Genomic DNA, 17024 nt, shown 5'->3' on the forward strand with positions numbered 1-17024 from the left:
CAGATGGTATATCTTTATCTGATGTCAACCCTGTGCTTACACTATTCATAGCTGCTGCACACAAAGTGTAATTCTAAGTATGCTGTATGATAAAAGTGAATAAGACTGCGAAGTGAAAACCAATTTCCTTAACTACCATATGAGAACATTTCAGACATTATTGTTAAGAGGCTCGCATTGAGATTCTTAGAGGAATACAAGAACACAGCGTGAATGCTTTCCAAGAGAAAGTGCAATCCAAGTGTTCTTCCTAAATGTCCCATTAAAAGAAAAATCCCTTTTTCATATGTCCCTATTGTCCTGCTACTTACTGTGTGATATGTTTTATTTCTCAGCTACACTTGCAGGTTTGGATTTAGGAATTGAAATGTTGGTGTGTCATCCAGTTCACTGCTTTGGTCCAAACTGAAATAAATGTTGAGGTAAAATTTTTTGTTGACTTTTTGTGAAATATCTCGACAAACTTTGGATGGGTTACCATGCAAGTTAGTGCACACCCCAGGGACCCATTGCTCTGACAGCCCATAATTACGAAGCTGCAATAGTTAAAAAAAAAGCCACATTACCAAACAATTTGGTCTGGAAATGTTCATTAGATTTGACAAAGAAAAGTACATCCAATAAACACAGTGCAGTTGTTGGTGTTGATGAACTGATTCCTGGATCCAGTCATAATCATGTAATGTTTAATGCAAATAAGCATTACTGAATAGCAATGAACAAGCCACCAGATAATGCAGGTACTCAAGACAAAAAAGAAGACAACTGACTGTCCAGGCTCACTGGTAGAAATTGAATCTATGTCCAATTATTTTCTTCTGGCAATAGCACTAACCCGACCAACCTCTTCCAACCAATGTGGAAGTCTACCTTTGTAAGTTAATGAGCGCCGGCAGCAGTAACATGAGTGGGAGGTGTGAGGTGTCAGTCCCACACAACATCACCGATGTCATGTTCTAACCAGGCTTAAACATGCAATATGTCTCCTGACAAATCCTTGCTCTCCGTGCTGCTCCAGGTTGTCTATTTAACAGCAATTGTCTTGCCTTCTTTTCAAGTCACTCATCCTGCAAAATTATGTTTCATGTACCATGAAAACATATATAGAAGAAAAATACCCCAAAGCTATTTCGTTGGGGCTTTAAAGAGACACAAACTTAAAAAAACCCAGCCAGTCATGGTTGTTCTCGGCAACATATCAATTCCTTTGACTTAACTGACCATGAAAAACTCCTGCAACATCAAGTCACCTTTGCCCATCCTCTTTTTTTTCAACATAGCACCAGCATATGGTAGGAAGAAAGCAGAAAAAAGTGGCATCTGCAATATGTGACTGGATATTACACTAGGCTTGTGTCATGTTGGGGTTCCGAGGAAATGCTAGTGAGTTGCTTTTATGTTTTACCAAGCCGCAGAAATGTTTTGATAGATGAATATATAGCTTTTATCCAGATAATGGATTCCAAATATGTAGCTGTTATGAAAATATTTTTTCTATTAGTTAACAAATAATCAACTTTAGGGTATTACTATTTCATTTTTATGTATTTTTATAAAGAACATAAGGTGAGTGGTGAGTTTTTATTCCAAAAAAAGAAAAAAAAGAAAAATTTCCTTCTAAGACAAAATTAAGTTCATAATAACAGAAGAAAAACAAACAGATTAGTATAGGATTTTAATTTTTGAGTACAATATTTAAAAAGTCAACTTTAAAACTCTTTAATGAACATAAACTTTAGGCATTATTTAAAGTCCCTGAGATTACTCAGTGCTTTCCAGCATGGGAAATGAGAACACAACCCAGTAGGTATGTAAAGCACCAATACAACGTCATATATACTGTACTCCCTGTCAGCTCTACAGTTTCCTGCAGTCATTTATAGGACAATTCTAACTTGCCTGAGACTTACAAAAAGAACTAAATTTGGTTTTCTCTCTCAAAAAGAAACTTTTCAAATCTTTTGGACCAAATCTGCAAGCTGAAAATGCTGAGAAATAACCACGGTTTCATTTAAGGAGTAGAGAAGAGAGATTCCCCCTCATTTGAATTGAAGCCTAACTCAAGAACTCTCTGAATCAAAGGTGTTTTCACCGGTGATAAAATAAAAAAGAAAAAGTGACAAGAAGAAGTTAATGAGATACTCCTGACATCAAAAGAGACTATAAGCTGAAGGATGAGACGTCAGAATATAAGAACTTAAAAAGGATCTTGTCTTAGAATGATATTATGCACCTTTTGACAAGAAGGCACCTGTGCTTACATCATGGCTGCAATGAAAGAGAGACTATTTTGCAATGTGGTTCACATGATTAGATCTCTTTAGTCCTAAGACAATCATTTAATTTTAGCATCTTCATGCAAATACACACGTGTTAGCTTATTTAGACTTTATAGAGTAGATGTTTTCTAACTATATATACTGTGTATCACAGCAGCTAGCGGATCTTGTGGATGTTTTCAGATGGTTAGAGAGGTGGTTGCTTTCTGAGCGATCCATCGCTGTTTTTCCACTAGGATAGTTCCACAAAAAGCTCTTGTTTCTCACAGACATTGACAGCTTCCCCAGCCCTGATCATGCCACCAAAGCAGGGTGTTTTAAATCCAAACACAATATTTCCTAGCCATAACTACGTTGTTTTTCTGCCTAAACCCAATCACAAGTTAAACACAGTGTCTCTCTGTATTACTCTATGAGTAATACTCCAATGATGAGCATGAATCTGTCCACTTAAATTTGCAGGAATGGTGTTGACCAATCGAGATGTGCTTACCCTTATATATGTGGAGGTCACAGTATAAAAGAGGCATATAAAGGCATCAGCATCCTAAACACTCTTCAGCAAGTGTCGTAGGAGTGACAGGGCCCTTGGTTGAGGCCTCTGACGGAGCTAGTAGAACTAGGGTTACAATATCATAACCTTCTAATTCATTCCTAATGATGAATGAATGTCCTGTCGCAACATAACATGGACCCCGCTTCACAGATCCTGAGTCACTATAGTCAGCCTACATCTTTATGACCTATGGGCAGCTGTAGTGGAGAAGTAGGGGGCCAAACCAGGTAGTATGCAACCGCTGATCACTAAAAGGATGCTGATGCCAACATGTGGCTCTTATATGGTGCTGCACATATTGAGGTCCTGATTGACTGACGATCTGTATACAAATAGTGGTCAAATACCACAGCTTAGTCAGTGATTTTGGCCACCTTTCTTGGCACTGCCGGGTAGCTTTGGTTTATAATGTTGGAGGGGTAGTGGATGGGTCCAGCAAACCCCAGACTTTCTTCCGGTAGCTCAGTGTTCACTTCTCATATGTATGTAGAGCCAAACCATGATGTTTTTTTCCCCTAAACCTAACCACATGATTCTGTTGCCTAAAGCTAACCAACTATGCCTTTAACGCCTAATCCTAACCATGTGTGTTGACGTCCTGGCGTTCCAGTAGAGGGCAAAGCCTGAGTGACACAGAATGTCAAGTTTTGCTGTATCTACTACGTAATAACATACAAATGTAATGTATTTGTGGTTTGCAGAAATGTCCTATGCTGACATTTTTTACTGGTGATTAGGTTGATCATCTTGATTTAAAACAACTGCTGGCTGAGCTTTTGTGCCATTAGAACTCAATGAATGTGGCAAGTCGGGCTTTTAAAACACATCCCAAAACTATCCTTTACAGACTTGTTTTTAGGCTTTTATCCTTGAATAACTCCTCTTTACCTTTTTTGGCTTTGTGTGCATTGTTTTCCTTCTATTGCTGAATCATCTTTTGTTTCTCATTTATTCTTGTTGAAAGCACTTTGTGTCTGCACTGAAAAGCGTGATGCAAATAAAGATAATGCTTATTATTAGTCAAGCCTCTGATCCTCCCACATAACTAAAAAGCCCCTTTCCTTTGTTGTTCTTCCATCCGGCCTATAAGTTAATTTCGTCAGCATTTAGGGGTTATTCCTATACGAAAGAGAAGCTTTCTCAACTTTCATGATGTGAATAGACGTGATGATTGAGAAAGAGCTCACATCATTTCACTGGAAAATATAAACTCTAACTTTTTTTTTTTTAACTTGATAGAGATTCCCACAAGAAATAATGATATCAAGGTCAGAAAGGGAACTGTGCACTGTGCAGTGTTGGCAAAGTGTGTTTAGCAGATGGAAAGCATGCTGAAATACAAATCATTATTTCTTCCTGCAATGTTAGGATGTCCTTCCCTTCATCATTAGTTTTCAAAAGAAACGACACATACAAGGTTTAAAATGTAATGCTAATTTTTGCGCTCCTCTCTGTGACATCAGAGGGCGTCTTGATTTCTAACTCGAATGCAAACAGAGCTCTTTGGTTTGCATTCTGTATACACACAACTGTGAGTCAGCCTGTTTTTTTCTCATCATTTACAGAAAGACACAGTTTTCACAACAGCTGAGGGTAACCTTGTGCCTTTCCTTCAGAGAGGCCAGATCCTTCATCCTTCACACCATTTACAGATTCCTCCACATAATTTCTGGAGATATCTGGTGCCTCCTACATCCAATTTGTGGGGTCACCAGATTCCTCTCGTTAAAGTATGTCCAGTCCTTCATTTACATTTTCAGAAATGATGAATTTTTTCATATGCAGTGATTTTACAGGTCCTTGCAACCTCCTGTGGATCCAGGGTTGTTAAACCAATGTAGCAAACACAGACTACAAAGCTCCTGCTCTCACACCTTCTAGGTACTTCATGAGACAGAGTATATGATGACTATTTTTCAACCCATCTGTCAGTGCAGATATCTGTCAGTTCGGAGCACACTGACCAGGGATGCTGCCCTTCAACAATCTGGACACAGGTGCGCCAGAAAGACTTGCACCCTGCTGAAGTGTCCTTGAGCACATTATAAAATCATCACCAGCATGTCTGTACAACTTTAAATGACCTCTTTGGCCACCCCGTGGATGGTGAAAACATGATAAATTTGGTCTTCTTGTGATATACAGTAGATAGATGGTGAAAGCGACTATACTTCTTTCAAACTGTTGTAATAGTATGCTATACACGAAATAAACAGCAGGACCAAAACAGGGAAGCACAATCTCGATGCCCATATATTTCAACACTGCAGAGATGCTCTGGTTGCCCGAAAACTGAACTCTTGCTGGAAAGACATATGAGCCAATAGAAGTGAGGAATCATAAGCACAACAATCAGTTTTCTAACTAACACAGACATTAAATGATTTCTTATACATACAGACCAAATCACTGTTTGTTTAAAGATATATAGTTAAACGTGATGGTCTGACCTAACTAATATTTCTGACACTTATTTTAAGTAATATGTTGCTTTGATTGTGTTTTTAATAAACCAAATCTACCGGCACAGAAGATACTGTTGAGGACCGCAGCAAATCGTATTTTAGTCACCTTTTTAGGTGACTTTAAACAAGCCAATTGACCCTCCATTAAGCCCTGCCCCTTTGTGATCGTCAAGCTTTTGTAGCTAACATGGAGCTCACACTGTAACTATCTGCACTCCCTGAAGAAAATGATCTGTTTTTGGGAAAAATTAAAAAGTGATTTCCCACTGAAGCAGACAGAAGAACCTACAATATGTGTTTGAAGGATAGCCAGTATACAGGATGACAACCTCATTCAACAGCAGCAACAGGTTAAAAGCTACAGTCAGCTAAAGCTAAAGCTAATGTACAGATCACACATCAAGAAGAAAGTGAAAAAAATCTGAAATGATTGCATGAAAGTCTCTAGAGCAAAGCCATTGTTGCAGGACCTTTATGAAGCAATTCAGTGCTACACTATGATTGGCCAGTTTGCACTGAGGGGTGGGATTTAGCAAAGGGTCAACTGAGTCAGAATTTCACCCGGGGCTGTTTCATTTCATGTACGTGATGCAGGGGATTTTTACCTGAAAGTTACTGTAAATAAACATTGTGATTCTGTCTATATGACACCCAGAGGGAATGGTGTTCAAAACACAGACCAAGATTTGAAGTAAGACAAAAAAAATGTCAGATATAAATACATACGCCAATTAGGAAAGTTAACCTAAAACTGGAAACAGGAAAACAGTAAAAGTGCTTTAAAATTTAAAAGAAATACAATGTAAAAATAAATAAATAACAACTATTTTTAAAAAGTATAAACAGTGGAGGCAGAGGACCTGTCACATATTGTTTCCCCGTCAAAGAGAGTATAGCAGCTGAATTGCGGCTGATCTACTAAAAGTGACAAATGATCTTGTTTTAGTGTCAGCTAAAGGTCTTTTCTGGAGCTACATGATCTCCACACTGTGTTTGATACTAAATCACAAGATCTTAATTGGACATCAGAGAGTGTTTCACGGTATTACAGACACTGCTCCTAATTCTCTCAGACCGACACTTCTCTGATGCCTTTGGGCTTTTCTACGTCCTTGTTAGCACAGTTAGGAAATGAAATATGTTATGCTTCCACCCTAAGTATTCGTTTTAAGCCAATTTGATTTTTTCCAACATGCTCCATTTGGTTAAATAATGCCTATGCTAATGAAACGCAGGTGTATATGCAGCACTTCTCTGTGAGATGTTGTGGTCGCACTAGAGGTCTATTTTCTGGAAACATGCCCCAAGCTGCAACCTTTTGCAGACCAAAATCTCTCACACATAAATGGAAAAAAGATGATCCTGTCTCAGTGCAGTGCTTGCAAAACAGACATTTCTGATACGCAAGGTTTCTGCGGGACGCTGACAATATGACGGTAATAATTTCTGACTCTTAGACAGCGTGCAGGCACGATGCAGAAGAGCCTGATTGAATGAGCCTAATTATGCAGCAGTAGGTAATCTATCCTCATTACCACAGGCATCCCTCACATGGCCTTGGCTCGAATAATTATTACGTGTATTTAATCCCCACTTTGAGTGCTCCACCTGAGTGTCCCCTCAGTGCGTGGCGCTAAGTGGGGATAGGTGTGAAATAGAGTACAGCTGAATCAAACAGAGAAAGATGAAATGGGACTCTGAGCAAAAGCTTGTGAGTTGTTTTTGATCTCCCCTCAGAGGCCTTAAAAGGAGTAATAAATGTCCCACTTTGCTTGCCCTACATCAGATATGCTTATCTGATAACATGGAGGAAGTGACACAGCAATGTGAGCAAATGTGAAGAAAACTGAGCTAGACACACACTGGTGTCAAAATGACCGTCCAGATTAGTTACGTAAACCCTGACAAAGTGCGCCTGTGCAACATTTGAAAAGACTTTGACCAAAGAGAGGCTTTCATGATTTCCTAAATCTCTGTCTGTCACCCACTGAGCCAAACAATAGTCTGTGACGTCAGCGTCAGATTAATTCCTCAATTTCCCTTACTGATGATTAGCTTCCAACAGACTGACCATTCTATTTAATTTCTGATTAAAAATGGGTCCCTTAACTGCCACTCGGATGTTAATTGATGTCACTTATTTGCAGTCTGATGATTTGGCCAATGGGCTGTTTTTAAAATTGGCTTCCTGATTTTTTTTTTTTTTTTGTGTGAGTGAAGGTTATAGCAATGGGCTCATATGTGACAAATTCAAGTGATTCCAGAATCTGCATGGTATTTTCTTTTTCTTTGTTTATATGCTGTTCGTAATGAAGTTTTTGTTATTGTAGTTATTAGTGGTTTGCCACCACTCTTTGAGTAGTGACAATACACGACTATAGAGGAACACGACGTGTAAAAATGAGCAGGTTTCAATTAATCTGTTTATATGAGCATCTTCAATTTCAGAGTAAAAGAAACCTTGAGTGGAAAAACTTTGCAGAGGAGGACAAGCTGGTATATCAATAATCACAAAAACTGCAATGGGGATAGATTTCAGTGCTGTACACAGGCAGTCATGTTTTTTTACACTATTTTGGTGAGCTTATGATGCTTTTTAAGTTTATGTATGGAACTGCTGCCCAAAAAGACTTTTACACATTGTCTTACATTGCAAAAGACATACCTGGAAATCAGTGGATACATTGTTTTGAGCATTAAAACCCCAGAAAAATGACTCTCCTTAATATCAGGATTTGATCCATTTGATCCGGTAACATTTTTCAACTCAAGAAGAGCTCCACAATTCAATAATTTTGTCTCTATTCAAGTTAGTGGAGCGCTTAACAGAAAATTTATTTTTCAGCCAGCAGCAGTTATCTGCTCTGCAGTAGTAAGTCGCCGTAAGTCCCTAGTGCACATCATCTATGGGCTGCATGGTGCGGATGTAGAGCCAATCATCTACTTCCATTTTGATTTCATGCGTTACAAAGCAACTTTTATAAATAGGCAGGGCTCTGCCTTTAATGCTGCATCCACTGCTCTTAGTACATCCATGATTATCTCTTGTTGCGCTCTCTTCTGCAGTCATTTAATCATTTAAAGGCACCTAACGGGAGACTTAACACCACCGACTGTTTATCTCAATGAACCTATTAATATTGGTGTAACCATACAAAATTAACATGCATTCATTCGCTTTTTATTTTTTATTTTTTTGCTGATTTTCTGAAATATCACTCAAAACCAGCTATTGTTCTGTCAGCATTACTTACATTTTGGACCTGCATTTCATCATTGGTAAGCCTATTTCTAATGTATTCTTGTGTGACAAGAGTATTAATTAACTAAAGTCGCAAGTCCAAACAAAATGAACTAAATGGGTCATAAATGATTAAAACATAGCTGGGCTCAGTTCATATTCAGTTCACTCCTTTAGAGATGGGATTTCTTTCAAATAAATTTAATTTAAAAGAAAAAAATTACATTAATCATTACTATATTAAAGCAATGGGCTTGTCTGCTGGATTTATTTGATTGAACGGGGACAGTACCTCTTTTCAGGCTTGGTAACAGTCGGCAGTTTGTCATCGTTGAAGACTGAGTTGAGGGCCCGATGTAATCTCTGGAAAACAAGGAACACATTAGCTGTCACATGTTTACTGTATAAACTTTTGTCTGTTTCTCTGTGATTTTTCTGATGTTTATTGGGAACTTTAGGCCGTGTGTGTTTTGCATGTAGAAAGGGAGGTCAACAAAATACGTCATTGTCTAAATACATGTGAAGTGCACTACTTTGTATACATTGCTGCAGATACTTCCAAAATTAAAATACAGAGACACATACTTGCAATGGATTATTTTTTTGACATTCTATTATGGCTACTTTTGTACGTAAATAATCAGCATACCTCTCCTGGTGGTTGTATTTTGGCTCTTCAACTTCAAATGACTGAAACACTGCTATACTGTGTTGTAAGTGTGTGTATTTGTGTGTGTGTTCAGTACCTGGCTCGTGTGCAGCCAGTATTTGAAGCGTGGCTCCTTGACCCTCGGGATCACCAGCTTGTACACAATGTGTTCTGCTATTGTGGTCAGCAGAGATAAGGCCACGCCCACACAGAGCATCACAAACAGACCGGAGAAATGCTTTATGCCCATCTGCAGCGTCTGGAGAAGGGAAGAAAGTGGAGGGATGGGAAGAAAAAAGAAAGAGTGCATAGAAGAAGAGATCAGGGATGCACGTCTACAGCTTCTGAAAAAATTCTACCCTGAAAGTCCATGATAAAAAATCCCACAAGTTGAGCTGCACGATGGTAAAATAGTCACATAACAAAACACCTTAGAACCTCAACATGTTTCTTTAATTATTTATCAATGAGGCTGCAACTAAGGATTATTTTTATTGTTGTTTAATCTGTTTATTTTCTCGATTAATCAATTAGTTGTCTGTTCAAGAAAATGTCAGAAAAAGGTGAAAAATTAAAAAAGAAAAAGATGACGCCCTCAAATGTCGTTTTGTTGATAACCAAAAGATATTCAGCTCAGTGGATTCACTGCCTTAATGACACTGAATGTAATTCTCATTAAAGGAGCACGGTGTAGGATTTGGTGGCATCTAGGGGTGGGGTTGCAAATTGCAACCAACTGAATACACCTCCACCCACTCTGTGTTTAGAGAACCTATGGTGGCCTTCAGGTAACCCAAAAAGGCAATCATCCCTATCTAGAGACAGTCCTTGGTTTGTCCGTGCTGTGCTACTGTAGAAACATGGCAGGCTCCGTAGAAGAAGACTGTATGAAGATATGGACAACAAGTTCTCATCCAGTGTTGTCAAATACTGTACTGACACTCTCAAGTCATCACATACAAGCACTTTCTCTCTCCCATCAGTGTGTGATGTTGACACCAAAGGCATCCTTTGGCATCTCTATGAGACATTCCCTTTAGCATCTGTATGTGATGCACAGCTGTCTCCTGAGTGAAACATTGTGTAACACATAACTAACATCAAACAGTCAAGACTACTTTTGCCAACAAAACAACTTAGTTAAAAAATATTATATCTAAGATTGAAATAAGAACACAACTTGATGTTAATACATCAGTCAAGTAAGATAGGTACATGACAGATGAATGCAACTTACATAGCATTACATTAAAAGAGCAATGACTTTGTTTCACATGGGACAGCAGTCTCCTAACTACGATGACTTTGTTGTTCTTTATACTCTGTGAGTTGCTCTGAGTGTCAAATATTGCAGTGGATGCATTTACATTGGTGTAAGTTGAAAGTCTTGTGTGACTCAGAGACGCTAAAGGGTGCCTTTGGCCTTAGTATCACATGCTGAGGGGCGTGACAAAGCATCGGTATTTGATGACTAGGAAATGAGAAGAGGCTGATATTAAGGGGCTTTTTCCAAGGTAACGAAAACATGATTCTTATTTTTTCGGTGATTAGAAACTACTGCAAACATAGTTATGAATATTACATTCAATTTCTACTAATAGATCCCCTAAATTTAACTTTTGTCACATTTTTTCTCATGTTATGTTGATATGCAATCTACGGTCTTCTATATTTTGTGCTCTGTCTTTTATCTTTGTGTTGTTTTAAAATTAACTAGGAACAATACTAAACCTGCATGTGTTTGGGTATCCTTATCTTATATAAACAGATGTTTTTAGTCATAGGCGTGGCAGGAGCTTTTGGTCAGTGTATGGAAATTGTTTCTCCAGCAAACACTTTAATGATAACACTAGTGTAATTGTGTTTTTCTTTGCTATTTATTCCAATGAAATGTGCTAACCCGTTGATGTAGTCAGAAGTTCCTACAGTGCACTGTCTCTATTACAGAGAGTTTGGCCGACCTCCCAGAAGTCATCAGCTCCCATTCTTTTCAAAATTCCATTAAAAACAGCTCACATAGACAAAACGCTGCATTGACAAATGTAATGCATCATGTATTTTTTTTTTCTTTCCTTAACTTGACTTTCTAACACCGTAATCACTGCAGCTGCAGTTGTGAAAGCTTTGTACAAAAAAAATGAGTGCGAGGAGACTATTGCTCAGGTTTGCTTTCAACTCCGTTTTCACTCCTATCAGAAGCAAACAAAAAAACTGATAAGTGAATAAGTAACAGCATTACAAAGTCGGTAAACTGCAAAGCCTGTGCACAGTACTGAATTCAGTGTTTCTTTTGCAGAGAATTGGACAATCTAAAACAAGATATCACCTATCCTCAGCTACTTATCCTGGAAAATAAAGCATGAATTTTTTTAAAGGAGCAGTGTGTGAGATTTAGGGGCATCTAGCAGTGAGGATTGCAGATTGCAACCAGTTGAAACCTTTCCTGGTTATAATTTCTTGACTATTGAGTGGGGGGACTATTCAGGGTTTTACCAGGAGCCAAATTATCTGAAATCGCTTTTTTTTCCAAAACAAATGGACATGGTTATTTAAAGCGGTAATAAAGCAGAATAAAGCAGCTTCACATTACAAGAATTTTTTTTCCAGGAGATTATACACTAAAGGAAACAAACTTGTATTATTTGCCATTTAAGCAATTATATATCCCCCCAAATTCTACTCACTTTACCTTTAAATTGCTGTGAAACCTTTAACATTTTCAGATTTTCCTTAAAATTTTTATTTTATTTTTATTTAACCTTTATTTAACCAGGTCGGTCCCGTTGAGATACAGTGACCTCTTTTTCAAGGGAAGCCTGGCCAAGACAGCAGCCTAGAAATATAAAAGTTGCAACAATTAAATACAAACAACACCAACTCACTTAACAAAATAAGTGAATCCTTCTCCTGAGAAAACCCCTCAGATCATCTCTCTCTGGGATCTCACACGTCTCACTGAGATTATGATTGTTTCCCCTTCACATCTTGATTGGCACTAAATCTGCTTAAAATGTATCACTTTTGAGAAAATGTCTCAGAAACGAGTCTGTAAATGAGACCATCTTTTATTGTGATCACACTTTTCTTAACTGAGCGCCTGTTGCAGTTACCTTAGATGTACATTGTCGTATGAATCTTTTTACTGCTGAGTATGGAACAGCTTGTGATACAGCAGCAGCTGCAATGATTGCCTTATAAGTCATGCTGCTGGGAAAAAAAAATACATGATGGATTAAACTCGTCATTGCAGTATTGTGAGTCGGCAAGCTGGCTGTAATGAAATTTTGCAGAGTGGGAGCCGATGATTCCTGGGAAGTCGGGTAATATACATAGACAGTAGTCACATCTGACTGCTGGGAAAGACATATTCAACTTAGAGAATTACAATCACAGTGGTATTTTCACTATAACAGAAAGACAAGCTTACTGAGGAAACATGACATGAATCTTATCTAATACTTAGCTCCAGTGTGCATAAAGCAGTGTAAGTTATTGTGTATCAGCCCTCTCAAATGCTCTCCACAGTTCTGGGTGTTCCTTGAATCAGCACATTTAAGCACATATTCCATATTCTAGTTTTGGCAGCATACACTTCCTCCCCCTTTCACTGCAAGCAATCACATAGAATAATCATTTTTCATAGTGATCTTATAATTCACAACTCCAGTGTTTTTTTTTATACATTCTTTGGTTCATTCATTGATTAGTTGCATAAATTTGCTGCAAAAACCTATGAATGACTTCAATAATAATCTTCATCCCGTTGATCACAATTTATTTCTCTGTAATGTTAAGTTTGGCCCTCTTAATGTTAGGTAATTGAATAATATGTCATTTATTGGCATTGATTTTATTACTTTGAATAGGATCAACTTCCTTTGGGTGACAGAGAGCTGGACAGGTGCCAGTGTGTTTGGCTGCCATTGCTGAAGCCAATCCATCAGATTTTTCATCTTTTCAGAATCCCCGGCTTGCTGCTGCTGCTCGTGGTGTAGAAGTCATTCATCGGAATAAAAGATTGCTAAAAAAAAAAAAAATATGCTGAGCAGGACTAAAGTGAGCCAGCCTTGTCAGTAATTCATATTTCTTATATCCCCATGAATTTCCCTCTGATTTTGTCCAGTGTTCATTTCCACAGCCCACTGTAACTATGCCAAAACATCAGTGACAGGTCTTTCTATAGGCGACACAGAGGGCCACCTAGGGTGCCACCCACAAGAAGAAAAAAAACTGATGGTGTAAAACAGCCTGTTGTGATTCAGTGTTATGTACTGTAAAATAACATGGATTTTTTTTATGAATAGGCAGATTTATCATTGCTAATAATAATTTGGGCTCATGTTATTGTGCATTTTTACCTATTTTTTTACCTATGTTTTGCACTGCAAAACGTGCAACTCAATTTATGTAGATACAATTTAATGACACATACTCTATTTAACTTACAATACAACTTTATAAGAACTGAAAGCGTGCACTTAGTCATTATACTGTGATGTCTGCACGGCACCTGACACTGTAAGCTGTAAAATTAAATGACATAAAAACTAAGCAAAAATACCGGTCAAGCAGCTTTCTCTGCTGTCAGCACAGACAGGTGGAGGCATGATGCTGCAAAAATGAAATGTACCTGGAGCAATTTAAATGTCTGCAGCTGTAGATAGCATCTGCAACACGTCTAGCTGTTACACAGTGGAAAATGGTTCACTTCAGCGTCACTGAATCTGTTGCACTGCAGTGTACTACTTCTGCTACTCATAGCAGACTCAAAAGACGGTGGTTTACATGTATGTATTAGGTGTTTAGGTGATGCTGTCACTCAAAGGCACACACCATGAGTGCTTCTTAATTAGGCATCATAAGGAGCAACCATTGCACACCTTTGCACACAGAAGTGACGCACAGAAGCTCATAAAAAATAAATAATTAAAAAGAAAAAGCACAAATATAGGAAGAAGACGGGGCAGAGAGGGGACACAATTTCTCTTTGAAAAGTGAGTTTTTTAATTTATGCTTGATGATAGGGAGTGTGCATCAGCACTGAGCTACGAGCCACTTTTGGGGATTCCAGAGTCACAGCTGGGTGGGGAGATGGCCAGGCTGCTAAGAGAGCTAAGTGCTCAGTAATAGCAGAGCAGGATGGACTGTGGGGTCTGGGCTGTTTAGGAATGAAGTTATGGGGACACAGCTCGGTTAGCAGCTGGAGGGTCAGGGGCCGGAGTCTGAATTAGTAAGGAGCAATTACGGCGCATGAGGGCTGTGGAGGCAGTGCAGGGAAAGGATTCAGCAAGCCAGAAAATTTGTGAAATTAAGAGAAGAGTTCTTGGTAAGGACAATATAACTTTCAGTTACTTAAGTGACAGGAAAACTACTATGCAAAATGTAATAGTTTCTTTAAGACAAATTATAGCCTTTTTCTATATGGTGCCTCTTATTTTCTACCACTTTTATGTATGTATGTGTATATATATATATATATATATGTAATGTCCTAAATTCCCTTTGCATTGCTATATGTACATCTTCATCAAATTACAAAAGTGATGTGTTAGTTTCTTATGAAGTTGTGGGAAACATGTCCACAAACAGTTGTCTATTTACATATTATGGCCATCCATTATGGCCATCTTACAAGTACTGTACGTCCAGTTGCAACTCTCTATATGGTCTCCAACAACTCATATAGACTAATTAACATCAAAGGTTGCAGGCTGGAAAACCAAAATAATGAGCTGGAAGATGCTAAAATTCCCTTTTAGCTGAGTGAAACTGCAGAAATGGGTGGTCCTTTTCAAGCAGCAACCTCCAGGGCTAAAAAGTGAAGCCAGTTCAAAAGTGCCAAAAGGCTGCCGTTCCTCTAATGGCCACCTGAGAATGGCTCTAAAAGTGTGTCAATCCCCATAGACCCCAACATTAAAATGCCCAACTTTACAGCAGAAAAAAAAAAAAATGTTACATGTCTGGCACAAAAACAGTTCTGGTCTCAACACCTAATTTCAACATTCATCACAACTGTACGGGGGGGGGGGATTTTTTATATAACTCACCCGTTTAAATTTTGATGAGGCTTAAAGTTATGCATAATTAAGAGAAAGACTGCTTTGAGTGACAGGCTGTCTGCAAGGCGTAGCTACAGCCTATGAGTCAGATCCACCCCTTGATCCTCCACAGCTCCAACCTCTTGTCCAAATTTCACCACATTAAAATTATAATGTTCTGAGTTCTGAGGGGCTTTGAGATACAGAGCTTCAAAGTTTCGCATTCCACATTGTTTAGCGCCCGCCCTGGATTGGTTCCTTCTCAAAAGGTGTGGATCTTTGATGGGGAGATTCTGCCAGGAGCACTGTGTTCAATCTTGTTTCCACCGATCAGCTGGGTGCAGTGGAGGCTCACTGACACCGTAAACGCCTGACCAGCCAGACTACCGGGGCAGCCTGAAGCATTCAGACTGCCAGCATGCATCCTGAGTCTGCCCTTTAAGACATAGTTTGTTGATACTATGAGAAGTAGCCTACTTGTAAATGATGTGTTGTGCTCTCTGAGGCACTAGATTGGTAGTTGGGATTGGTCTTAGGTATTACTTTTTAATATGTACTTCATTTAATACTTAATGCATTGCACTCACAAGGTTAGTTTATTGGTTCAGTTCACTAGGTTTAATGTATTTTTGTTTGCCATGCACTTTAAGATAAACAGAATTTTATTTCCACAATTGTTTTCATTAGATAACCTTAATAGCTCTGCTTTTTAAGAGCCTTGTTTTTGTGATGATTGTTTCTTTGATTTTTCACAGCACCTATGAGCCCTTTCTGTTAGTTTTGCCTCATCTTTTGTTGCATACAGTAATTCTTATTGTCTTGGTTAAAGAAATAACTTTTTTTTTGCGTTGCTTCCCTTTCCCCTCTGGAGCTGCGCCATAACACAAATAGCATAAATGATATGAACCTTTTGGTTTTCTAAATAAAAGTCTAAAAATATATGTTACTTAAAAAAACAAAACAACCCCCCACCACCACCACCTGAAATGATAAATTTAATAAGTTGCCACAGAATAAGAATATATGAATAACTCAATTTTGACAAAAATGTCAGAACCGTATAATTCCACGGTGGCAATTTGGTCATTTCTAGCTCCAGAAATCCAAGATTGCACCGGCCAAAATGCCAAACTCCAGGCTTCAAAATGTGAGTCTATGAACCAATGGGTGACTTCACAGTTGATATGTCCATTATTTTTATACAGAGTATGGTTATGGGTGACCCTATTCACATTATTAATGGACGTTTGATTCATTGTTAATACAAACATATTAAATAGTGCAGCTTTAAACTGGGCTTAATACTTGGAAAGAACTCCTGTACTGTACAACCTGTAATACCAACTGAAACATATCTTTATATTTGGTGATAGAAAGATGCGATATGTCAAAACTCAACATCCATCTAAATATCTCCTCCAACATAACAATACAATAGCAGCTGTTGTTTGCAGCAGGTGGTTCTGCTCCTACCTCAGTGACAGCGAAGCTGCGCTTCCCGCAGGGCACAACCTTGTACCACTTGTCATGCAGCATGTCCATGAAGCCATCTGACTTGTACTGACTAACAAGCTCGGAGATGTTGGAGGTGAGAGGAGAGTTCTGAGGGAGGCCAATGCCATAGCCTGCCAATGGACACACAAACACACCATGTAGTTATTCCTCTGTCACATACAGCAAAATCTTTTTAACTCCACCTCTGTGTGCAGTCATTATATTCTTTCCCGAGTTTACAGCTTTGCTCAGGAATAAAGAAAAAAGCTGACCAGACACAAGGGAGACTTGGCAATTTTTTA

At 38.5% G+C, this 17024-nt stretch overlaps 1 protein-coding gene across 2 annotated transcripts in view; it reads right to left on the reverse strand.

Annotated features, from left to right (window-relative positions):
• grin3a (glutamate receptor, ionotropic, N-methyl-D-aspartate 3A) overlaps positions 1-17024 on the reverse strand; it is a 69620-nt gene that overhangs the window by 2123 nt on the left and 50473 nt on the right. For both annotated transcript variants that reach the window (XM_088070895.1, XM_042509602.2), the window contains 3 exons: positions 16702-16853; positions 9288-9449; positions 8834-8904 (listed from right to left, as the gene is read on the reverse strand). In XM_088070895.1, the coding sequence (XP_087927021.1) occupies positions 8834-8904; positions 9288-9449; positions 16702-16853 (385 nt within the window). The remainder of the gene's footprint in view (positions 1-8833; positions 8905-9287; positions 9450-16701; positions 16854-17024) is intronic.

The sequence above is a fragment of the Plectropomus leopardus genome, chromosome 20, assembly GCF_026936395.1.
Source record: "Plectropomus leopardus strain MGB_pleo_1.0 chromosome 20, ASM2693639v1, whole genome shotgun sequence".
NCBI classification, from domain to species: domain Eukaryota; kingdom Metazoa; phylum Chordata; class Actinopteri; order Perciformes; family Serranidae; genus Plectropomus; species Plectropomus leopardus.